The following is a 25084-nucleotide window of genomic DNA, read 5'->3' as shown; positions in this document are numbered from 1 at the left end:
GATTCCCCTGACTCTGCATCACCTGGAAGGTTTTCTCAATATGATCTAGCCATTTCTCTGCCCCCTCATGACTTTCATTACCCATAAACCGATCTAACTTCAAGTTGTACATGGTCTCCAGAGGTGTCCTCGGAGGAGGGGGAGGACGAATCACATTCTGTAAAGCCTGGGCCATCGCTTCCCCTAACTGAGTAATATCCAGGAAATTAGGTTCAGAAGTACGGCGGGACTCCCTACGCTCTCTACGAGGCGGCATGATTCTGACAGAAAACATCAAAAGATCGTTAAGACATTAACAATTTACAGGACTGCAACCTAAGCTCTGATACCAAACTGACACACCCTGATCCGGAGGATCCAGGTGTGCTGGCCGTCACGTGGGCGTGACGTAACCATAAGCACGACACGGAAGCGTAACAACAACATAAATCAACAGAAATTCAAACCAAACTCAACATAACCACCTACGGACATAACCGGACGAGTTACAAGTAAACACATAAGTTCAGAGCATAGGTTAACTGCAGTCAAGTAGGACTAAAATAAGAATACATCACCCTCAGGTGAGTCCTACATGTCCCAAATCTGTCAGAAAGCCGGAAAGGACCTCGTGAGCCAACCACCGCTAAACTAGAACCTGGAGGGGCGCAAAACAAAATGAGTGGGTCAGTAAAACAAATTAGTTTTGCAAAACATTTCATTAAAACAGTTATATCCCCTCGCCGTAAAAACCTGTATAAACCTGTATACTTTCCCAGAAATATATAACCATATAAAATCTCAACATTTAAATCTCAAATCTTTAACATTTTCAAGAAAACATGCCATGCCATAAATCAAAATATAAATCAGGTGAAATAAGGAATCAATCGGAGACCCTGCAGTTGGTCCTATACGATTAATTCAATAGCTCAAATCCCACTAAGCCGGAGTCACCACAGTGACCTATACGGCCCTACTCTGCACATCACTCGGAACTACGTAAGGTAGTCTATACGATGAAAGGTGTAAAAATACGCTCTAGTGCTTCTCTCATCATATCATCAGCGCGCATATCTAAGGTCACCCACCAGTCGGAACCCCTCTAATGGTCTGTACGACTGGCATGTCGGAACCCTCACATGGTCTGTACGACATCCACTTACTTGGATCCAAGGCGAGCGTGCGGTGTGGTGAATAAAATAAGCACTAACACCTAGGGTGCAGGTTATGAGCTCAAAACATCTCAACAACAATTCAATGAATAAATGAACTCACCTGACTTACCTGTGCCTCCACAGCACCATGCAACATGTATGCATCATATATCAATCATATAACTCGTATGAAATTCACATTTTCCAAATAATTCTATGCATGGCATTTTCAAAACATAATTTCTCATAAAAGCATTTTTCTGGGAAAAACAATAGTATATAGGTAATACGAAAACAAAACTGCCCACTCACTGATAAGTCGACGGGTCGTAACCCCCGTGGCGTCCCTGGATGCGGTCGTCCTCGGGATACGTCTCACCTATATGCGAAACAACTATAAAAACATTAATTTTAAGCATATCACCAATAATTCGAAATAACTTCTCATACGATGCTCAATTTTGGTATATGAATATACCACATCGACCTACTCGACGTCACGAGCGTCGGGAAATTTTTAGAAAAATTTTTGGAAGCCCCACGCGCCCCCACGCGCCACACGTGGCACGGGTCCACGCGCTGGCCACGCGCAGCACGTGCAGCGCACGTGTCATCTTCCTCGCAGGGTCTCGCCGGACTGGTTCTCCGGTGGCCGGACTCCGGCCGAACTCCGGCCGATTTTCAAACTCACTGTTCTCCTTCGTTTTTCACCCATTTTCTTCGTATTTTATACCAAATTGAAGCCCTAAGAGTGTACTATCACGTTGGACTAGTTTTAGGGCCTAAAAACTACGAAATCTCACCTTGCAAAAACCAAGGGTTCGGCCAAACTTGAAACCTACGATCCCGGCGTCCAAAATTCTCCAACGAACGTCCCCGAGCTTCCTTAGGACCTCCTAAAGCTCACCACAAGCTTGAAATCTCCTGAAACACAACATTTTACGTTCGCATGAACAGTACCTCAAAAATGGAGGTTTGGGATCTACGTGAAATCGAAGGTTTCACTTCCTAAAACTAGTACCAATGAACTCAGGACGTCAAAACGATGAAGATACATACCTTATTTGCCCCGATCCGTCAAGTTTTGAAGGGTTTTGGTGGTGGTCCGTACGATATGGGTGTGTGAGGGTGTGAGTTTGTGAGGGAGAGACAGAGACAGGGAAAGCACGGGGGAAGAGAGGGAGAGAGGAAGATCAGGTGTGGTCCAAAATAATCCACACCCTCCACTTCATCCTAACCAAACATACCACAAATCAATTTCCAATAAAATCCCATCCAACCAATGCTATTTTCAAAATAACGTTACGTACCTACGTACCTTAATGTCCAATAAGGGCAATTCTGTCATTTCACATTCCCGTCAAAAGTACCTCCGGGACGGGCTGTGACAATTGACATCAAATGTGGTTGGTGACAAATTTGACAGTAACTTCAAATATGTTTTTAGTGATTAGTAAATGTTTTTTACCATTATTATTATTATTATTATTATTATTATTTGTTCTAATAATACTTATTACAATTATAAAAAAATAAATAATAGTTTAAATTTAGAATATCGGATGGAGAACAAAATTAAAAAAATATAAAAAAAAAAAGATCAAAGTGCCACATAGGTCTTCAAATTTAAATTAATATTTAAAATTTGACATCTTCTTTAGAAATGATCTAAACCTATTATTTATAAATTTCTAGCTCAATAGTCAATAGTCAATAGTATGTGACAATTGACTCAAAAAAAATGTGACAATTATTCACGTTGTTGATGTGAAACTATTCTTTCAATCTCAAAAAAAAAAAAAAAAGTGAAACTATTCTATCTGTTAATTCACACAACACTAATCAAGTTTATAGCTAAATACCATGTCAAAATCCATCTTAATTGTATTGAAGGGATGGGGACAGATTCGATTAATTACAATAATCACATCCATCATTGATTAAGAAAATGCAACTAGTAATAATCGCTAATCATGTTGCCAATATTTTTTTTTGTTGGAAAAAACAAAATAATTTAGTAAAATATGAAATTGCAAGTCAACGATGGCAATGTGGGTGTTTCATGTTGGAATAAGGGCATTTCCGAGACAAGAAAAAACTGCGGATTGGGAACGCTGGACTAGACAGGGTCAGCCTGTCGTAATGACTCTGAGTTATGAGATATGACTTGGAGTTGGGACATCCGAATATGCGTCCACGTGTTGCACATGCGCATATCAATATTTCTCCACAAACCCACTAGACAAGACCATATATGGGTCTGACGGCCCACTAAGCCCATAAGAGCATTTCCATCTTTAAAAAGCTCCCTGGCAATAGGTAATATAATCCTCAGGTAAACAGTAACTACTTTTACTAAATAGTAATTATTTAAGTGCATTGCCACCCTGAACTGAATAGTGCAAGGATTTGTTAAAAGTATTTGAAAATGGTAAAATGTGGTGTAAGGTGGAAGAACACGGTTAGATATTTATAGAAAAAAATTATAATTTTTTATATTTATATTTTATATTTGTATTTTATTTAATTTAATTTTTTTTATAATTTTTAATAGTGGCTGACGTCACCGTAATGTCAACCTTGCATCACTACCCTTGGGGGTTGGGCCATTCGATTACTCACTGGGTGAGCAATTGGGCTCCCCCATAGCCCAGTTGATTGAAACGGGTTGGAGTTGTTTTTTTTTGGTTTGGGAGGGGGGGATTAAGGTGCAGTTTGGGATTGAGGTGATTAAAAAAAAAACTGGTATGAAAAAAAGCTGGGAACTTTTTTGTGTTTGGTAAACATTCAGCTTTAGTTTTTTTTCACAATTTTGGGTGAAAGAAAAGCCAAAAACAAGAAGCTGCAAAACCCAGCTTTGAAAAACCAGTTTTTTTTCACATTAGTTTTACATAAAAGTTTACCAAACATTATAATGCTGTTTTTTTTTTCAAAAGCATTTTTACAAAAAAGTTTACTAAACACTCTACAACTTTATTTCACAGCCACTTATTTTCACAGCACAGCAGAAGCAGCTTTTTTTCAAAGCATAGCAATACCAAACCAGCCCTAAATCAACTATCCCTTAAGAGATTGGAAAGGGGTGGAAGTGCTCTAAACCATTAGACCTCATTTCAGCCCAATGGAGTGGAAAATAATTGTAAAACTGTAATAATTAAATATCTATTGCAGTCCTAGTTAGGTTAGGAATGTAGTTGTGTAAATCTTATTAGAATTCTACAGTATCTTTTAGATAGTGTCCTAATTTAGTTGTAATACCTAAAGGGTAAGAAACTTACCTTCTTACTAATATAAATAAAGACACAATAGAGTAAGACAACACACATCTCTAATTACACCAAACTCTCTCTATCTCCTTACCATTGCACCTTTCTCCCTCCCTATAATTCTTCAGTTAAATAGGTCTACAAAAGTATTGAACTTGTCATCAATGTAGTTGAACTTGAGGTTTCTCACTATAAGTGTAAATAAATATAACCGACCAAAATGCTCCCAATAATAAATCCGCACCATCCCCATCCCGCTTCGTTTGTCCCTAAAACCCAAACCATCTCTCTTGATCCTCATCGAGAGGCGAGAGAAAAATGATGAAATTGCTCCTTGTTACCCTCGTCTTCATCACCTTGGTGGATGCCTTGGTGAGTACACATTTCATGCATTCATTTTGTGTATAGCCTCTATCAATAATTGATATGTGCCCATAAACTTAATCCCCTTAAATAAATAAATAAGTTTGTAGACATGCGAATAAATTTATGGGCATGCCTCAATTAATAATAAAGATCACATAGAGGCCGCACATAAAATGGATAGCCTGAAAAATTCATTCATGTGCCTAACGCATGACAATTTTGATGGGCATTGGGATTGAATGCTTAATTTTGACCTATTTTAAAAATTTTGGAACTCAAATTGGTTGAAAATTGAAAGGTTATGACCTAATTTGACTCAAATAGGTTGTGTTTATTTAAAACACTTGCCACGCAATGTATATTTTTATGTGCTATAATATGTATGAGCAACATAGTTGTTATATTGTGCTTGTATTAAAAAAAGAAAAAGAAAAGAAAAAAGGAGGATCATCTAGTGATTTCGTCACTGTAGTTCATCATTCTAGAAGTCAGAAAGACTCATAAATGCATTTTAGCTTCTCTCTAGCCACCATTAAAAAAAAATGTACACTTATTATAAATTGAGTTGAATTATAATATGACGAGGCGTTGTTTTTTTTTTTTTTTTTGAGTACATTGATATACTTTTTTTACACTAAGAGGAGAAGAGTTCGGCTAAGCCACATAATGGGCAACCTAATTTGGCATCGAATTCGCCATCTACGAGATTTGAATTTAAGACTTCTCACTTTTAAGTAAAAAAAAAAATCATTAGACCGTAGAACTGATATGACGCTGTTTTTTTAGTATACGGAAAAATTGATCTAATTTGACACATGTCTATAAATACGGAGGTGGATTGTCTGCCCTCCCATTTATATACTCTCCCCATCCCCTCATGTTTTGTGTGGTCACGGTTAAACTACGTCAAAATTTTATATTATTTTTTTATAAAAATAATCAAACAAAAAGTAATAAGAATATAAAATATTGACGTGGCTTAACCGTGACCATACAAGAATGGGGGATGATAAGAGCACCTCCAGCAGGGGAGGTTGCTTGGGGGCCAGTGGATCAAACAGTAGCAAATTGTTGGGGGGATGACCTCCAGCGTAGGGAAGCCCGAGCGACAGGCGAGGCCCGAGGAGCAGGCCCGTCGAGGATTGCCAGCCCAAGAGCCCAAGGGCTGCGTCAGGCACGTGTGTTTCACGCACGCGTGGGCGCGAGTCGTTCGACAAAAAAACAAGGTTGGGGCTCGCAAATTCAGTTTTGAAAAGTTACCGTTGGGGAAGCCACGTGGCTTCCCCATGTCCGTTCGATTGAAACGGTCCTATTTTATGGATCGTTGGATTTCCAACTGTAAAAAACATTTAAAAATCTCATTTAATTTCATCAGTTTGATCTAAGATCAACGGTCCACGTTATTAGGCTTTGTAAATTGAAAAAAAAAAGAAAAAACAGTTTAAAAATCTAAAATGTTACCGTTGTGACACGTGGCACAATCTGGAGTGTTGGAATTAAAAAATTTTTAAATCCAACGACATAGATTAATTAGGTGAATAAAAATTAAAAAAATATGTAAACAAATTCTTAAAAATCCGAAAACAAAATTATGAAAAATTATAAAAAATTTTGATTTTACTTTTCTATAAATACCTTCTCATTATCTTCTACCCTACACCACAATTTCATATTTTCTCAACTACTTTCAACCACATTCCTATCTTTCTCTCAAAGTTTCAATCCAATTTTTTTCCAACAAAATGACTACTCAACCAGGTACAAATTGGACGCTTCTTGAAGATGTTGCGTTGTGTACTAGTTGGGTTCAAGTTACTCATGATTCGATTACGGGTAATGAGATGTAGTTGCGAGAAATATGGAGTCTTATTCATACCAATTATCTTGAGAAAATGGGTGGGCAAAGAACTAAAGAATTGATGTCCAGTCGTTGGAAATTACTTAGTCAATCGTTTAGTACGTGGAGAGACGCCTTGGCACAAGCTAGTGGTAATCTTCGAAGTGGGGAAAATTTAGCGGATCAGGTAACAATATATTATTTATTTGTTTGTATTATTTGTTAGCTACTTTCATTATATTTATTTGTTTGTATTATTTATTTGTTACCTACTTTCATTATAATTATTTGTTAGCTACTTTCATTATAATTATTTGTTTGTATTATTTATTTGTTACCTACTTTCATTATAATTATTTGGTTGTATTATTTATTTGTTACCTACTTTCATTATAATTATTTGTTAGCTACTTTCATTATATTTATTTGTTTGTTTTATTTGTTACCTACTTTTATTATAATTATTTGTTTGTATTATTTATTTGTTACATACTTTCATTATAATTATTTGTTTGTATTATTTATTTGTTACCTATTCTCATTATAATTATTTATTCTCCCGCATTGTATAGCAACTTCAAGCACAAGCTTGGTATGGTGCCAAAACCAAAAGCAAAAACAAAACATTCACCCGGTTTGAATGTTGGAATATTGTCAAAGATTGTCCTAAATTTAGAGTTGTGCATGTCGGTCCAGAAATTTTCATGAACAACACCTCTCTACACTCTACACCTGAGCATGCCTCGCATGATCATGATGAAGATGATTATGAAGAAGTGCCTGAAACGCCCCCCCCCCCGGTTGAACAAGCGTCGGGGTCGACCTGTTTTCCAATTAGGCCTCAAGGTAAGAAGGCTTCAAAGAGAAAAGGTAATGCTTCCAAGAATGATTATGCAAAGTATATGGAAGATCTTGCCCGCCAAGGTGAATTGAATTTGGCCCGAGAAATGGCTAAATTTGAGGCTGATAAGGCTAGAGAGGATGCAAAAGCTGCAACTTTTGAGAAAAAATTTGAAGCTGATGAGAGGGAAAGAGAACTACTTCGGCAAGAAAGGGAACATAGAAGAGAAGAAAGAATGGCTGAACGAGATCGTGACATTATGAAGGAGCCTTTAAAAGGGAAGTCTCTAGACTCTAAATGTTTTTGGAAGTCGGAGAAAGCGGACGTGGTGCAAAGGAGGCGTGCAAGAGAAGCGAGAGCAAGAGGAGATGGTCCTAGCACCACAAGAGAAGATCATCCTAGCACGACAAGAGAAGATCATCCTAGCACCACAAATTGGTTAGGTGATGGTTATCATCCATTCACGAACCCATAATTTTCCAATCAATTCGGGTTGTAATTTCTTATTCATTGAATAGAGTACTTTATGTTGTTTCCAATTTATTGAATTTAGTACTTTATTTAAACTAAAAGTATATTTATTTCATTTGGTAATTTATTGAATTTAGTACTTTATGTTGTTTCCAATTTATTGAATTTAGTACTTTATTCAAAACACATTTAAACACACCAAATAAAATAACATCAACACACCAAAAAAAACACACCAAATAAAATAAAATTACATTTGAACTCACTAAATGAACTAAAAAAACACACCACATAAAATAAAATAAACACACCAAATAAAAACAAACACCAAATAAAATTACATTTCAACTCACTAAATGAACTAAAAAAAGACACCACATAAAAAAAAATAAACACACCAAATAAAAACAAACACTAATGAACTTAAGTATCTTCAGCACCCCTCAATTCCCACTGGTGCTCTATCAAGTCAAGTTGGTGGGCATTGTGCATGTATGACCTTTGAAGTGCAGTATATCGTTGAATGATCCTTTCATTGTAACGTCCATCCCTTTCTAATGGCTCATGTTGCACGGGCTTATCGGTGGCGTCATGAGCACAATATATACGTGTTCTTGAATTGTTCATCGTGTCTGGCTCATATTCATTAACGGCTTCATAATCGTACTCATCTTCCACAATCATGTTATGAAGAATGATGCACATCATCATGATGGATCGAAGCGACTCTACATCAAACAATCTGGCAGCACCCCTGATGATCGCCCAACGAGCTTGGAGGATACTGAAACAACGCTCCACATCATTCCTGCAGCCATCTTGACATCTTGCAAAGTGTTTTTCCTTTGCACTTCGCGGACGTGGCACTGTTTTGACAAATGTTGACCACCTTGGGTAAATGCCATCAGCTAGGTAGTATGGCCTGTCGTACATACGTCCGTTGACCTCATACGTGACTTTTGGTGCATTTCCTTGCAGGACATCGTTGAACACTGGGGATTGGGCAAGGACGTTTAGGTCATTTTGAACTCCCGGAACCCTGAAAAAGGCGTGCCAAAACCATGTATCAAAAGGTTCCACCGCTTCCAAAATGATACTTTTTGATCCTTTTCTGTCCCCATAAGCGCTTTGCCATGCACTTGGACAGTTTTTCCAAGTCCAGTGCATACAATCAATGTTTCTAATCATCCCTGGAAAACCTCGCATCTCGCCTTTCTTCAGAAGCCTTTGCAAGTCCATATGAGTAGGTCTCCGGAGGTACTCTGCGGTGTAGATATATTCGATTGCCGAACAAAACCTCATCAGGGACTCAAGAATGGTTGATTTTCCCATCCTCGTTATCTCGTCCACTTAGTCTGCAGCTGCTCCATATGCAAGCATCCGCAAGGCAGCAGTAATTTTTTGCTGAGGCAGGAGACCCATAGCACCAAAAACATCCGGCTTTTGCACAAAGTAAGAATCATGGTTGCAAACAGCGCCCATGATTTTGTTGAACAAATGTCGTTCTATTCTAAAACGACGTCGGAAGTATGTATCAGGGAATGCACTGTTATGGACAAAATAATCGTCCAAGAGTTCTTGACTTCGTCGTTGCCTGTTTCTATCAATGTTTACAGCACGGTTGGGCCTGCAGCTATGAGCCACATCTTGGATGACTCGACGGGATTGTGAGGCTCCTACCATTCTTGATTCGTCATCTCTCCGTCTATGCTTGTCATCCTCTTCCATCTCATTTTGGGCCTAATCCCCAACATTGAACATTCCTTCTGATTGGTTAAACAATTCTTCCTTTTCTTGCTCGATTTCCCACATCATCTTTGAAGAAGAATAAGAAGACATTGTAAGAAGGAAGCAAAAACTATGAATAATGATAGGGATTTTGGTGAAGAATGAAGAAAAAACTATGAATAATGATAGGGATTTTGGCGAAGAAAGAAGCAAAAACTATGAATAATGATAGAGATCTTGAGAAAATTGGTGTGAGATTTATGAGGATGGATGGTGAATTATATCGAGGATTTAGAAAGGATTAGGTTGTAGATAATGCCACGTGGCATGCTGTCATTCGTTAAAAATCTGGTGGAAATCTATCCTCAAAGATTGTAATCGGATTGTGACATGTGGCACGACGTGATTGGTTAAAAATCTTATTAGAAATCCATCACCAATAATCTTCTTTTCAGATAATGACACGTGCCTTGACACAACGATTAAAAATCTTATCGAAAATCCATCACCAATAATTGTCTTTGCGGATAATGATACGTGGCGCAACGAGAACAATTAAATATCTTATCCGAAATAACAAATAAAATTCTTTTGATTTATTTTATAAATACAAAAATACAAAATTTTTATTGCTATTGGCTTTTCGGATAATGACACGTGGCGCAACGAGAACGATTAAAAATCTTATCCGAAATTACAAATAAAATTATTAGGGTTATGTATTATTTTATAAATAAAAAAATACTAATATTTTATTGCCAATTGCCAGGGCTATTCAATGCAAAGGTGGAGATGCAAAAAACAATTGCCAGGGGAATGCACTGTTCATTAAGGGTAATTACTGTTCACTAGGTGGATTAAATAGTGAATAGCCTAGGGGGAGGGCTCTTACACTGGAATTGCTCTAAGAGTATAGAAATGAGAGGGTAGACAATTCACCTCCTATAAATACAAGAAACAAAACGATAGTTTCCCAAATTCCTCCGACACACAAGAACAAGAAATGGGCCTGCCGGCCAACTGGACTTCATTTCGGCCCATAAAAAAGGGGCATTACGGTCAAACCGATAGAAATCTTAAAATCCACTCCATTCCATCTTCAAATCCTTCGTCCCCAAAATCCAAGCTTTGCCCCGATCTCCCCCAATTCCCCCCAGAGGCCAAACCCTGACCTTCGCCGAGAGCAAAATGACGAATCTACCCCTCGTCCCTCTCGTCATCGCCGTCCTGGTGGCGGCCCTGGTTTCCCCGTCCGCCGCGGAGATTAGGACCCTCACGATCTCCTCCGACAACCGCCCCATGATTCTCTTCGAGAAGTTCGGGTTCACCCACACGGGTCACGTGAGCATCCGGGTCTCGCACGTGTCCGTCACCTCCAAGCACCCCGATATCGATCCCTCCCGCTTCGGCTTCTTCCTCCTCTCCGAGGAGTCCCTCCTCCAGGTCCTCGTCGAGATCCAGCAGAACCCCCAGCTCTGCGTCTTGGACTCCCGCTACATCACCCACCTCTTCAATTTCAAGGAGCTCTCACCGCCGCCGCAAGCTTCCTTCAACCACTCCTACCCGGTCTCCGCCCCCAACGAATACAGCCTCTTCTTCGCCAATTGCGTGCCGGAGACCACCGTATCCATGATCGTGCGGACGGAGGTCTACAATCTTGACCTGGATGGTTCCCACGACTACCTTTCGGCCGGGTTGACGAACCTGCCGTCGCTGTTTTCGGTCTTTTTTCTCGCGTATTTGGTGTTTGTGGGCTTCTGGGTCTACCTCTGCTACACCAACAAGAGATCCGTGCACCGCATCCATCTTCTGATGGGCGGATTGCTTTTGATGAAGGCGTTGAATCTGATTTGCGCGGCGGAGGACAAGCACTATGTGAAGGTCACCGGCACCGCGCACGGCTGGGATGTGTTGTTCTACATCTTCCAGTTCCTCCGTGTCATTTTGTTGTTTACCGTGATCGTTTTGATCGGGACCGGGTGGTCGTTCTTGAAGCCTTTTTTGCAGGAGAAGGAGAAGAAGGTGTTGATGATTGTGATCCCTCTGCAGGTCTTGGCCAACGTAGCGTCGATTGTGATCGGCGAGACGGGACCATTTATCAAGGACTGGGTCACCTGGAACCAGATTTTCTTGTTGGTTGATATCATTTGCTGCTGCGCTATCATCTTCCCCATTGTTTGGTCCATCAGGTCTCTGAGAGAAACCTCGAAAACCGACGGAAAAGCCGCCAGGAACTTGGCAAAGCTGACCCTTTTCAGGCAATTTTACGTTGTCGTTATTGGGTACTTGTACTTCACGCGAATCGTTGTTTTTGCGCTCAAGACCATTGCCGCGTATAAGTACCAGTGGGTGAGCAATGCGGCTGAGGAGACTGTGAGCCTTGCGTTTTACATTGTGATGTTCTATATGTTCAGGCCGGTGGAGAGGAATGAGTACTTTATTCTCGATGAGGAGGAAGAAGAGGCGGCAGAGGTGGCTCTTAGGGACGAGGAGTTCGAGCTTTAAAATTGGGTATTGTTCAATTTTTGCTACCCATCTGTATTTGACTGTGCTACTGCTGATGCTACCCACTCAATGTTTTGCATCCCGCTTATCGGATTTATTGATAGAATTGATGATGGTTCAGGTCTGCTGCTACTTCTGTTGCCTCTTCTGTTTTCCTTTCAACTGTATTATTGCTCTTTTACCTGTTATAAGAAGTTTGATGCTTTAAGATACCGTGCCTTGTAGAATTTGTTTGATAGGATTTTCAGTTTAAAAATGCTATAATGATTTCGTTATATAATGCTGATTTTGATTTCGGATTACAATGTATTGTATTGATTCTGCTGGTAGTGTCTGTTTCGATTTGATTTCTTATGTTATTCAATTCGATCTGTACCACTTTACCTGTAGTGACTCACTTCATTCTTAATAGGGTTGTTAATGGATGTTTCAAACATAATCTTTATAATGGTCTCCGCAAGATGGTGCTGAGCTAAGTTTTTTCATTGCATATCCTAATAATTTCATTCATAATATGATTTTGGTTACGGTTTCTGCACGATAGTGATCCGGTTCAAAGGTTCCATGTGTATAGAAGCTTGAAACTGTTGGATTTTCTATGTGACCTTGATACAAACTAGGAAACTTTATAATTAGAGTACTTAAATTAAAACTGTGAATACTTAGCATAGTCCGAAACTACTAGAAATGGTCAATCTTACTGTCTGTTCTAGCAAATTGGGACATTAGCAATTATGTTGATCCCGTATAAAACTAAATCAATCTGAAAACTAATTTAGCAGCAACAAACTTAAAGAAGAATACAAATTAAAACTGGTGATGGTTGATCGTTGTGGAGCTTAAAACTTCTTTGGAGATCCATGGGTCATTATTCATAGTCCTTGACCAGCCTGTGTTGTGTCCCTTTTCTCTGGAATATGTTCTTGTGCTCTTTGGTTCTGTGTCTACTCCCATTAGGCCCTTCTGATTACGGTAAATGGCTTCTGTTCACCGGAACTGCCTAGTGTTCCTGTATATAGTTTAGAATCAAGGTTAAGATGCATGTGCGCATGCTTTGTTATTGCATCATAAGCACCTAATCAAACAAGGGTGTTTGCTGGTGTTAAGTTGCTGATGTAGTTGAAAGTTGAAACTTTCCGTTGAAGGGACCAGGGTCTAACCAGAGTTAGTTGTGTTAGGAGAGATGTCCTAAGAAAGCATCAATGCCGGTTCAGAAAATGAAGACGGGTATATATGGAGAGTTGGTGAAGAAAATGAGAGGCCGGAGTGATTGATAGTTTAAGGAGAGAGGACGCGTGGACGAGTGTGGACGAGAAGGCGGGAAAGGAGAGGAAGCAAATATTTCTTGATTGAATTAGGGCTGGTTTGGTATTGTTGTGCTTTGAAAAAAAACTGTGAGAATAAGCGGCTGTGAAAAAATCAGCAGAGTGTTTGGTAAACTTTTTTGGAAAAGTGCTTTTGAAAAAAAAAGCAGTCTGATATTGGGTATTTTCATTAAAAGAGCACTGTAGCTCCATGTGCTTTGAAAAAAAAGCTAGTTTTCCAAAGCTACAAATAGCAGCTTCAGCTTTTTCCTTTGATTTCAGCTTATTCTCACAGCAGCTTCCAAAATAAGTTTTTTTTTTTTCAGTTTACCAAACACCTAAAACCCTCACAGCTTTTTTTCATATGTGCTTTTTTTTTAAGCACCTCACTCCCAAACCACCCCTTACTCTTCTCCCAGATTTCGATTGATTTTCTCAGTTTGTTTCTTTCTCTTGTCAATATTTATTTATTTGGTTCATCACCAAGAAAGCAAGATTACTACAGCTTAACTAACATGTGTAATAAGTGTATATGCTCATAACTACAGGTTCCACTAAAAATTATATTGATGGCTATGATAAGAATCTATAACGCGCTAGAGCGCTCTTGTTGACAATCCTTTAACAACATTACCGAGGGTTTGCAGGAACACGTTGTATCGACTTGTTTTCTTTGTTCATGGATACTTGTTTTGTTGAATCTTCAAAGTTAGATTTTGAATTTTTAGAAGAGTTTTTGTATTTAAAAACCAGCTCCTCTACACGCATACACAAACTGATATTCTTTTAGGAAATTAAAAAATTAAAAATTCTATCGTTTTTCTTTCCTCCAACAAAGAGCAATATAATAATTCATACTTTTCTTTACGCACTTCAACAAAGTACAAGTTTACGAGTTTTTTTGTAGTCCTTGTGACATGACACTTTTAATGTCACCTTTATGATGAAAAAATTGTTTGCCAAGTTCTTGTGGTGAAGCTGCGTTGGCAATTGAGGTCCAAATTTAAACTTCTGTTAGTCTTCCGTCAAATAAACTCACGCCAATCTCACGTGGAGAAGCTAAAATTCTTCTTTTCAAACTAAATCCAGATACTAGGGTTTAACTGAAATTGGACCGGGAGCTATTAGTTTTGAACCCTTGTGTGGCTGTTAGTTTTGGTGTTGGACCTGGAGCTATTAGTTCTCAATTTCTTGTTCAAAGCTTAAAACATTTCCTGTCTATGTGTGCCTATTAGTTATGAACCCTAATATCTAACAATAAATGTTTGGGAAAGTTTATTTGAACCCCTATAACCTATCTATACACCCAACTTACTTTCTACACCTATATCATTTTTAATTAAACTATCAATATCTCTTTAAACTTAAATTTACTACCTAAACTACCATCGCAAACCCAATTCAATGTGCAAATTTATTTTTACACCCATTATTTTTACATTAGAAGCTACCTGAATCAGGGCTGGTTTGGTATTGCTGTGTTTTGAAAAAAAGCTGCTGTGAGAATAAGCGGCTGTGCTGTGAGAATAAGCGGCTGTGAAATAAATCAGCAGAGTGTTTGGTAAACTTTTTTGTAAAAGTGATTTTGGAAAAAAAGCAGTCTGATAGTGGGTCTTTTCATTAAAGGAGCACTGTAGCTCCGTGTGCTTTGAAAAAAAGCCAGTTTTCCAAAGCTGCAAATAGCAGCTTCAGCTTTTTCCTTTGATTTCAGCTTATTCTCACAGTAGCTTCCAAAATGAGTCATTTTTTTTCAGTTTACCAAACACCTAAAACCCTCATAGCTTTTTTTCATGGGTGCTTTTTTTAAGCACCTCACTCCCAAACCACCCCTCAGTCTCATGAAGATCCATGTTAATTAAATCTATTAATCTAATTAAACACAGTGCCATGAGACTATGAGAGTCAAACTAAATTAACTAAACCCTGACTAGTTTAACAGCATGCATATTTTGCAGGCTGGCTTGTAGTACTGGGAATAATACCAAATTATCGAATCGACATGTTTGATTCCCCTTGAGCCACCCTTTTGTCAGAGAAACCCTACTCTTACAATATGTAGGGTTTTGATCTCATATATAAGAGGTAGCAGTACTAGTGAAAGCATATGCCAACTCTCTTCTCCTCCTGCTCCACCTTTTCTTATGGTTGACCTTGATAAGCTGTTGCTTGTTGTTTTGGCAGCAGTAGTAGCAGAAGTAGAAGTAGGTTTCCTACAGGTGAGTAGTGTTGGAGATATGGTCGTGGTGAGGTTAGTGGTGGCCGTAGTCATGATGCTGATAAAAAAGTTGGAGGATCCATAATTTCAAAATCACATTCTTACATTAAAAAAAAATCGGTTTTTATTTTTATGAATGCATCTTAAGATTTTTTCCACAATAGAACGTCGAAGAAAGATTAGTGAGGATTAGTCTTTGATTATTTTGGGGGTGGGAGGGGGGTTATTGATAAATTTTACTTTTATAATTAATCTCATCTTGTACATGATGGTAATTATGCAATAGGATAATAAAAACATTTCATATTTAAAGTTTAAGTTGGATGTAGAGAGAGGTTAAATGGGTTTAAATAAAACTTCTCTAAATGTTTTTGGTTTCTTGATTTGGTTTTAAAAAGACAAATCCATGTGAGACATTTTTGTTTTAGGGGGACTAACGGAAGTTTAGATTTGAACTTTAATTCCTAACGAAGCTCATTGCGAGCTTGTTCACCACTAGGGTAACATTTTATTTTATTTTATTTTTTAAAGGGAGACAACTTGGTGACAAGCCACGATTATCGACCCCTTCCGGGGGCCGGGAAAACTGGCAGAGGCATTTCAGCCTCTTCCTGGCCATAAGTCTGGCTTCCACACCGGTAGCGGGTTTCGAACCTGAAACCTCCAGTTTTTAGTTTTAAGGAAGTCTCATAATCCATTTTTTACCATTGGGCCACTAGCTCGTGGTTACCACCAGGGTAACATTGAAAGTAACCAAGGGGACCACAAAAAAAAAAAAAAAACAATTTGGATAAAACTTTTTGGTGCTCCGAAGTATGGTTATTTCGGATGGAGTATGATTCTCTCCCCTCTTTTTTTCCCTCCCCTTCTCTCAGAAGGGGATGAAAAGAGGAGATGAGAGAATCCTAATCCATTCCGGACGGTTTTTGTATTGTCTGGAAGTCGTCAAACAAGGTATGAAACTTTACCTTTTTATTTTTTTATTTTTAAATATTTTTATTTAATTTTAAGCAATACGGGGCTGAACGAAAAGGACTTGGAGCAACGGTTGAAAGGCAGTACCGAACATATACTTAAGGTAGGCTTTTAAAGAGGAGAGATTTTTTTTCTTTCTCAAAAATGAAGATTAATTGCGGGATCCATTTCACGTTAAATTTCAACGATTTGAACCGTTTATTTTGTAAGTCTCGATTCATAGATCGTCTTTGCAAAAATTTAATTCAATTCGAAACTATTTGCCTATTTAATTATCATGATGAAATTTCATTGTTTCTAATAAAACAAAGTGTTTGTCAATTTTATTAAACTCAATTAGATATATCAAATATTTTCAATTTGGCTAATATTTTGCAAGTATGATCTATGAGGTGCAACTTGAAAGATAAACGGTTCAGAGCTGAAGTTCGATAAGGTTTAAGCCTCACAACTAATTCCATTTTTTTTTTAAATGGGGACCCCTCCACTTAAAAGTTGTTTCGTTTCAAATATCGTAATTTTGTTGAATAACAAAAGTCGGAATTGTTTATGACGACCATCCTTATGCTGAGTATGTTGAAGTACGTTCGTATGCAGGCGGTTTAACAAAACAAGAAAATAACTTGTTGGTGGATATGTCTAAGAGTTTGGTGGGTCGAAAGAGATATTGTACAATATTAAACGACGCGAACTCGATATACAGTGCTTCTTGTGAAAAGAAGAACGAATGGCCACGTAGAATTCAAACCAACGTGAATGCTTTTAGGTGGAATAATTTTGTGGTTGATCAAATAGTACGTCTTATTTCAACAATATAATTAATATAGGGGTTGATCTTATATGATAGGTGAAGGTAGCATTATTGTTATGAAGATTTTTAGCTTGTAATATTTCCTATATAAAGGGATCAATATGTAATGGTGCGTCACACCAATTCTCATGCATCTATGTGTGAGAGGGCCAGAGAGAAGAGAGAAAAACGGTGAGTTATAGTTGATTATATAGTTTTTTATCTATATTAAGAGGGTAGAGGAGTAGGTTAAGCCTCACAATGAGCTAATAATAATGTGGTTCAAATTTTCCTTTGGCGATAATCGAACTTAATACCTCTTACTTACAAGTGAAGACGAATACCTCTAGACCGTAGTACTAAATGACAGTGAGATTATATAAATTAAGTGAGAGTTATTTTTGTAATTCTATTATTTTAGATAAAAAAGAAACTACTGTTGTTGTCCCAAAAACGTAAGCACACTTGTTGAATTTCTTCAATATTGTGTCTTATTTACTTTATATGCTACTACACATATACTGTCTATTTTACAACGACGCTAAACATAAAAATAGAGTGTTGAGAAAGCAAGAAGTGAAAAGCATTTGTTGCTGTGTAGATTATCTGAGTAGAAATAGTTTGAGTGGATTGGTTTGGTATTGCTGTATTTTGAAAAAAAACTGCTTCTGCTGTGCTGTGAGAATAAGCTCATTTTTGCCGTTTCATGTTTTCAATTTTTTTTCACCTAAAACTATGAAAATAAGATGTTTTTAAGTGTTTACCAAACACCTCTTTGAGCTAAGTTTTTTTTTACACCCACTTTTTATAAAAGCACCTTAGTATCAAACCAGTACTAGGACTCGTGACTTGAATAATGTGAGCGATTTGTTTTGGACTCATCTTGACAATGTAAAATTATAGGTAGTTTTAGGGAGATCAACTATTTAGATTAAATTTTAGCAGACTAACTATTTAGACCAAATTTTATAAATTATATGACATGGTTATTGATGATTGAATTATTACTTAAATATTGATTAACGTGTTTATTTCTTATTATCAACATATCACATAATTTAAAATTTTAGTCTAAAATTATTGTGCATTTCATCACGTTCTGGTAATGGATTCCACGTAGAATATCTGAACATGCATTTATTGCTATGTTGAAAAAAACCAGCAAGTTAACCATTAACCCCTCTTTGCAATGAACTCATGAGTCATGGCTACTATGGTCCCCTACGATTTCACATTCATTCCTTCAAAGTGAAGAGAGAGATAGAAGAATAGAGTACTCATTTAAGAACTTAAAAGAAATCTTTGTGACCTCAAAAGAATATTGCCTCCAATAGTAGAGTTCTTATAGTAGAATCCCTAAATTTAAAGTTTTTAGGATTTCATGTGATAATTTGATTAGGTGCACATTTTTTATTTATTTATGTTAATCTTTTTTTAATTAACTAAAAGTATTAAAATCTTCAATTAAGATTGTGGGTCTTGTTTTCGACTCAAGATGCAAATTTTTTTGTTTATGTTAACCTTTTTTAATTAATTAAAAGCATTAAAAGCTTCAATCAAGATTGTGGGTTCCGTTTTCCACTCAAGGTTGTCGGTATACAGTCTTTATATGTGAAGACACATACTATGTATCTGGTGAGTCCCTATACTTAAGGGACTCATTTTCCTATCCATTGGAGATTCATTTTGTCCCTGTATTTGTTTTATTCCTATTTTATACGGTGGTTGTCCCTATTTAAAGACTCCACTGGAGATACTCACTTAAAACTCATGTGACATTCATCATTGACCTTATTTTTTTATTTTTTTAAGAAACGATGATTTTTATACTATGGGGGTGAGTAGTAGGCTAAGCCTTACAATAGACTTGCCATAATAATGTGATTCAAATTCGTTTTTGACAAAAATTGAACCTAAGACCTATGTTTAATTAATAAAAATATATCATTAATTAGGTCCAAAATAAAAATAGACTTTTGATAAATAAATAAATATTAAAATTTTATTGCTTTTTTGCTAAATAACCTAAAAAATGCTATAGTTGAAGGCAGAGACAAATAACTAAGGAAGATAAAATTATTGTTTGAGTTATATCAAATTTAATGATGGTTTTATAAGTTATGTGCGTTCGATGGAGTGGGAGGAATTTCTTTTATTTTACCCTTTGAGTAAGATACACGAATTATGAAATAATAACTAGAAAGATTATGAATGCGATTCTTAACTATCAATGTTCTTTGACTGAAATTTTGTTTATTTTTTATTTTTTTTATTAAAGTTCCTAACATTAATGTAATAATGTATTTATATGTAAGTTATTATATTTTTATTTTAAAATTGAATTTAGTTATTTATATTAATGAGATTTTAAATAAAACTCATAAGTTGTGGGATTAAAAATATAAAGGATAAATTATACTTCCGAGTACATTGTGTGTGTGTGTGTATAAACATGGGTACATTCATCAAAATTAACCAAAAAATATTTTTTAATAGGATTAACCAAAAAATAATGTACAAACACATGGGTATATTTTTCAAAACCACACCAATATATATATATTAGGCTTAATAACTTTATTAAATTTGACATAGATACATTCTCAAAACAACGAAATAGAATGTACCCATAAAAGTTTAAAAAATGGATTAGAAAAAAGTTGGATGGATTTTGTATAAAAAATGTGTACAATTAATATTAAAGATGGTACATTTTACATGTAACAAATTGGTATATTTAAGAATGGGTACACTTAAGATTAAAAAAGTTGAAAAATTATATGAATGGGTAAACCTAAAACTAGAAAATTGAAATATTTTTATAAAAAAAATTAATGAGAACAAACTTATTCTATTTTTTTTTTGTTTGAAAATATTTTGAATTGAAATTAGGAGCTTAATAAGGGTGTGGGTATTAAAACCTATAAAACTAGGGACCAAATACTAATTTTTCTTAATAACTAATAGACACCACGAGAATAATATAATATGTGGTCTACTAGCCTAGTGGTGAATTCAAAAAATATTATTTGGGGGGGGGGGGTTTAACAAGAATACTGCACGCATGACATTTTTTTGACGGAATAATATGGAAATTGTCATTTCATAGAGCCTTGGTAGGCCCAAGGTCATTTGCCAAGTTATATGCATGTTGACAGATGCTAATAACTTTCAAGCGAGTATGTTGATTGATGTCAATAGCTTTTGAGCGAGCATGCTGACAAGGCATGCCAACATATGCAATCATATACAGAGTGAGCCTATCGAAAGATGCCAATAACAACGCATACAAAGGCATAAGCTAGTAGCTACCCTACCCAGTGCACATAGACGCAATTCGTCGAGCAGTTGTAGGGCAATTTTCAAGGCATCTCATATTTTTTTACGAAGAACAAATCATTAAAGAAAAATCCACGAATACAACCATTTCTAGAACTATCAAATAAAAGTGCAGAAGAGGCAAAACGAGGGGTACAATTAGGGATGGGCAAAATACCCATGGGTTTGGGTAACCGCGGGTACCCACCCATTTAAAGTTTACGGTTACGGTTATGGATAATCGTTTAGATGAACAAACGGTTATGGGTATAACCGTTTATCCGTAAAATTTAAATGGGCGGTTATGGGTATTACCAGCGGTTATAATGGGTATCCATTGGTTATGGGTATTACCCGCGGTTATAACGGGTATCCATTTACTCATTTAATTTAATATATGTAAAATTTATAATATTTTTAACAGTTATAACGCGTTTTTGTATTTGTTGCTAAAAGTTTGAAGCACAAGAAGCCAACAATGAGAAAGATCAAAGAGTTGACTTGAAGCTTATGATCTATCTTGCGGTTAACAGAAAGTACTGGTATTACTTTGTAATCATATGGATTATAATTAAAGACTTGCTTGGGTGTAGTAGAAAAATATCGTTCGTAAACTATTATTTCAAGTATTAGAATTGTATGATGACCTAAATGATTAAAATAGAGAAATGCATGCTAAAATGTACCTATAACGGTGTTTAATTGTCATAAAACGAAAATTATTCTTTTTGTAATTTTCAAGTTGTTAAAAAAAAAACATGTAGATAGGTGAAAAAAGGGATAAAAAATGATAAACGGGTTCAAAACGGGTAAACGGGTAAATGATTATGGTTAAATGGGTAAACGGTTATGGGTAAATGGGTACACGGTTATGGTTATGGCTAACCATTTAAAAACGGTTATGGGTATGAGTATAACCGTTTATGCAATTACCCAACGGGTAAACGGTTATGTGGGTATGAACATAAACGGTTATGAGTAAATAACCGCGGTTACCCGCCTGTTATAACTATTGCCCATCCCTAGGTACAATAATACCAAATATGACAATTTGAGACCAAGAGACCCTGGTGGGCAAAAACATTAACCACAAAATTAGTCTCACTGAACAAGTAACATCCCACATCGCCCATGGGAGTGGATTCTGTAAGCCTTATATGTATATTCCTATCTCTACCTAGTACGAGGCTTTTTGGGAGCTCTATGGCTTCGAGTTCCGTAGGAACTCCGAAGTTAAGCGAGTTTGCACAAGAGCAATCCCATGATGGGTGACCCATTAGGAAGTTATCGTGTGAGTTTCCAGAAACAAAACCGTGAGGGCGTGGTGAAGTCGAGTCCGGATGTGGTGGGGGCCCAAGCCGGGATGTGACAATATATATATTCCTATCTCAACCTAGTATGAGGCCTTTTGGGAGCTCACTGGCTTCGAGTTCCATCGGAACTTCGAAATTAAGCAAGTTCGCGCGAGAGCACTCCCAGGATGGGTGACCCATTGGGAAGTTGCTCGTGAGTTTCCAAAAATAAAATCGTGAGAGCGTGGTTGGGGTCCAAAGCTAACAATATCGTGCTACGATAAAGTCGAGCCTGAGATGTGGTGGGGGCTTGGACCGGGATGTGATAGAACATGTGGTTCAACTTGATGCTACTGAACTTGGAAGCTAGCCACCTGATATCTTCAATGATTGGAACAAGATTCTAGAGGATCGAGCATATACCTTGTGTTGCATTAATGACAAGTTTAAAGTCGCCTTCCACCATAACATTCAAAATATACCTTTACTTAGGCCATCTCTAACCGAAGGAGGGCCAGAGAGCTAAAACAAGCCTTCTGACCTTTCAAGAAATTAATATTTTAATGAACAGTGTATGGTCATATTTCTTACCATCTCTAACCGATGGCCAAAGGGTCATATGGCCAAATATAGTCATGTGACAAAAAAACCATCTCCAACCTAGGGTCAAACATAATTTATTATTTAAATTTAAAAACTACAATAACTGGTAGTATCTCTTTAAATGAGTACATGAGGCTCTATAGGATGATACGTTACCGTGCCACAAACAAATACCTACAGCAGGATCTTATTGCACATCTTTGGGCCAAAAGAAGCATGGAGTAAACGTTTAAGTTTTATGTTGTTAAATGTTTTTTAAAATGTTGTTTAAGTTTCATGTTGTTAAATGTTTTTTTTATGTTGTTTAACATTGTTTCATGTTACTTAATTTAATTTAATGTTGTTTAATGGCTTATGAATTATAGGAAGAAAAAAACAGTAGAATTTTAAATTTTGTAAAAAAAATAATAAAAATTCAAATATAACGGCTAGCTGACGTCACCCTGATGTCAGTAACTAACCGTTGCATTCAAATTGTGGCATGGCTGGGTTGAGCTAGCCGGTTGGTCCTTTGGCCTTTTTTTGTCCCGTGGGGCCCACGAGCCTTTTGACCCAGCCCTTGGTTGGAGACGATTTTTAGACTATTTTCAGCTTTCTGACCCTCTAGACCCTTCGGTTGTAGATGGCCTTAGAGCATACAATAGCCCTTCCCTTAAACACGTAGATATAACTACATGTAATGAAACATACAAAAGAGATGCGAATACAATAACGAATAAGTAGAACTCCCTAAACATACTTTTACTTTATTAATTCATTAATAATGGTTTACCAAAAAAAATAAAAATCATTAATAATGGAGTTTCTTTACGTCACATAGTTTAATTGAGATCTTTTTATTTCAGAATTCATCTGTTAAGAAGATCTTTGTCATTGCTTTAACGTCAATTAAAGTAGGCAAAACAAGAAAATAGTATTTGCATGAATATCTTCTTTCCAATCTTCATGGATAGATAAGAACATGGTGTTTGTGTCCCTAACCTCCAAACAGAGAATAAATATGAGTTCTGTAGTAGCAAAACTGGGGCCTCTTCTCCTTCCATTCGACTATCTTTAATTATCCGGAAAATTGACGAAAAAATATATATATTTCAAATATATTTCAGCCATGTTGTAAATAAAAATACATATTGTATCAGATTCCTACTGCATACATATTTGATCCATCAGGGCTTTTTTTTTTAACTTTATACACCCACTTGCTGCCTATAACAGATCTATTTGTTGGAGGTAATTGCCACTCAGCTTTAGTGAAAGCCATCCTGAAATTCTTAGGTTCTTCAACACTTAATATCCGCTATAAAAGAAAAACCACCAGAGACTGAATCCACAGGTTGTAATGATGTTAACTCAGGTATTTCAGCAAGAAAAGCTGCATAATTCTTCCTTGATATTGCTCCTGTTTGTAGTCTTGTTTGAATACCATCAGGTCAAGTATTTGGATTAACAACCACATGAGATTCAGTATCAGATGATGATGATGTTGAAGAGAAAGGTAAGATTACCTGTAACTGTATTACTTTAGCTCTTGTTGCAAAAGTTGCACAAATAACATAACAAATTATTAAAAATCATAGTAATCCGATCAATATCTCTTAACCATCACTAGCACAAAAAAAAAAAAAAAAAAAATCATTAAAGTAAGAACACAAGCGAGTGGTGGATTACCATGATGATCAAGGGCTTCTCTTTAACCCATTACGTCCTGGGTTCAAACTATTTTCCCTCTCTTAGTGTAAATTAACAATCTTAGTTTTAGTTGATTTTTTTTTGCAGAGATGGTTTTTACAAATTTCTTTATAATATGAATGATTTTGATTATAAGCACAAAACTTTGTGAATATGTCATGAGCATTTTGAGGAGGAACTACTCCTCAATCCTTGAGGTGGCAAGCTCATAAATTTTTGTCACGATCAATCTGATCTAGCAATATTTCTTTGGGTAATGCTAAGGAGACTAAATGTGGAGACTGAATTTTGTAAAATGATTGACATGGAAGTTGATGATTGGATTATTACTTAAGTATTGATTAATGTGCTTATTTCTTATTGATGACACATAATTTAGTTTGCAAATTTAGTTTACCTAGCATTACTCTATTTTTTTTTTTCTTGTATGTGAGAGGTATTAGGTTCAACTTCCGGAAATAACAAGTTTCATATCAAATTATGGCTTACTTATTGTGTGTCATAACCTAAATTTCCAACTCTAAATATCTTTGTATATACATAAAAAATGATTATTACAAGTTTCTAAGTCTTAGTTTCTCTAAACTTTTCCAGATGTTGATGAGGACCATATAGAAATCAAGTATTTGCTGCAGGCGTATTGATTAAGGTCCTGCTTAGAATGCAAGTTTCATCAACAAAAAAGCCAATGTGTTTGGTGGCTGTTATCATTATATCTTTCTTTTTTTCCCATGGCCCCCCAACTTAT

The 25084-nt window shown here is 36.6% G+C and overlaps 2 protein-coding genes and 1 long non-coding RNA gene across 3 annotated transcripts; 2 read left to right on the top strand and 1 right to left on the bottom strand.

Moving 5' to 3' along the window:
• Positions 1-427: 427 nt before the first annotated feature.
• LOC114824566 (uncharacterized) lies at positions 428-2629 on the bottom strand. Its single transcript, XR_003772854.2, has 5 exons — positions 2455-2629; positions 2196-2369; positions 1940-2060; positions 1449-1515; positions 428-637 (listed from the first exon to the last, which is right to left on the bottom strand). It is a non-coding gene; the product is annotated as an uncharacterized lncRNA (long non-coding RNA).
• Positions 2630-7552: 4923 nt separating this feature from the next.
• On the top strand, positions 7553-7921 carry LOC139195044 (uncharacterized). Its single transcript, XM_070820224.1, has one exon. The coding sequence runs from the start codon at positions 7553-7555 to the stop codon at positions 7919-7921; it is 369 nt and encodes a 122-aa protein (XP_070676325.1).
• A 2716-nt stretch (positions 7922-10637) lies between these two features.
• LOC103408403 (protein CANDIDATE G-PROTEIN COUPLED RECEPTOR 7-like) lies at positions 10638-12455 on the top strand. Its single transcript, XM_008347259.4, has one exon. It carries the CDS (start codon positions 10834-10836, stop codon positions 12148-12150), a length of 1317 nt encoding a protein of 438 aa, XP_008345481.3. The 5' UTR covers positions 10638-10833; the 3' UTR covers positions 12151-12455.
• The last annotated feature ends 12629 nt before the right edge of the window (positions 12456-25084 follow it).

Source organism: Malus domestica, chromosome 04 (assembly GCF_042453785.1).
Source record: "Malus domestica chromosome 04, GDT2T_hap1".
Lineage (NCBI taxonomy): Eukaryota > Viridiplantae > Streptophyta > Magnoliopsida > Rosales > Rosaceae > Malus > Malus domestica.
This window is presented reverse-complemented; position numbering and strand designations above follow the sequence as displayed.

Bases quoted from the DNA above. Each gene is read 5' to 3' on its own strand.
- LOC139195044 (XM_070820224.1), top strand. From the start codon at position 7,553: ATGGCTAAATTTGAGGCTGATAAGGCTAGAGAGGATGCAAAAGCTGCA.
- LOC103408403 (XM_008347259.4), top strand. From the start codon at position 10,834: ATGACGAATCTACCCCTCGTCCCTCTCGTCATCGCCGTCCTGGTGGCG.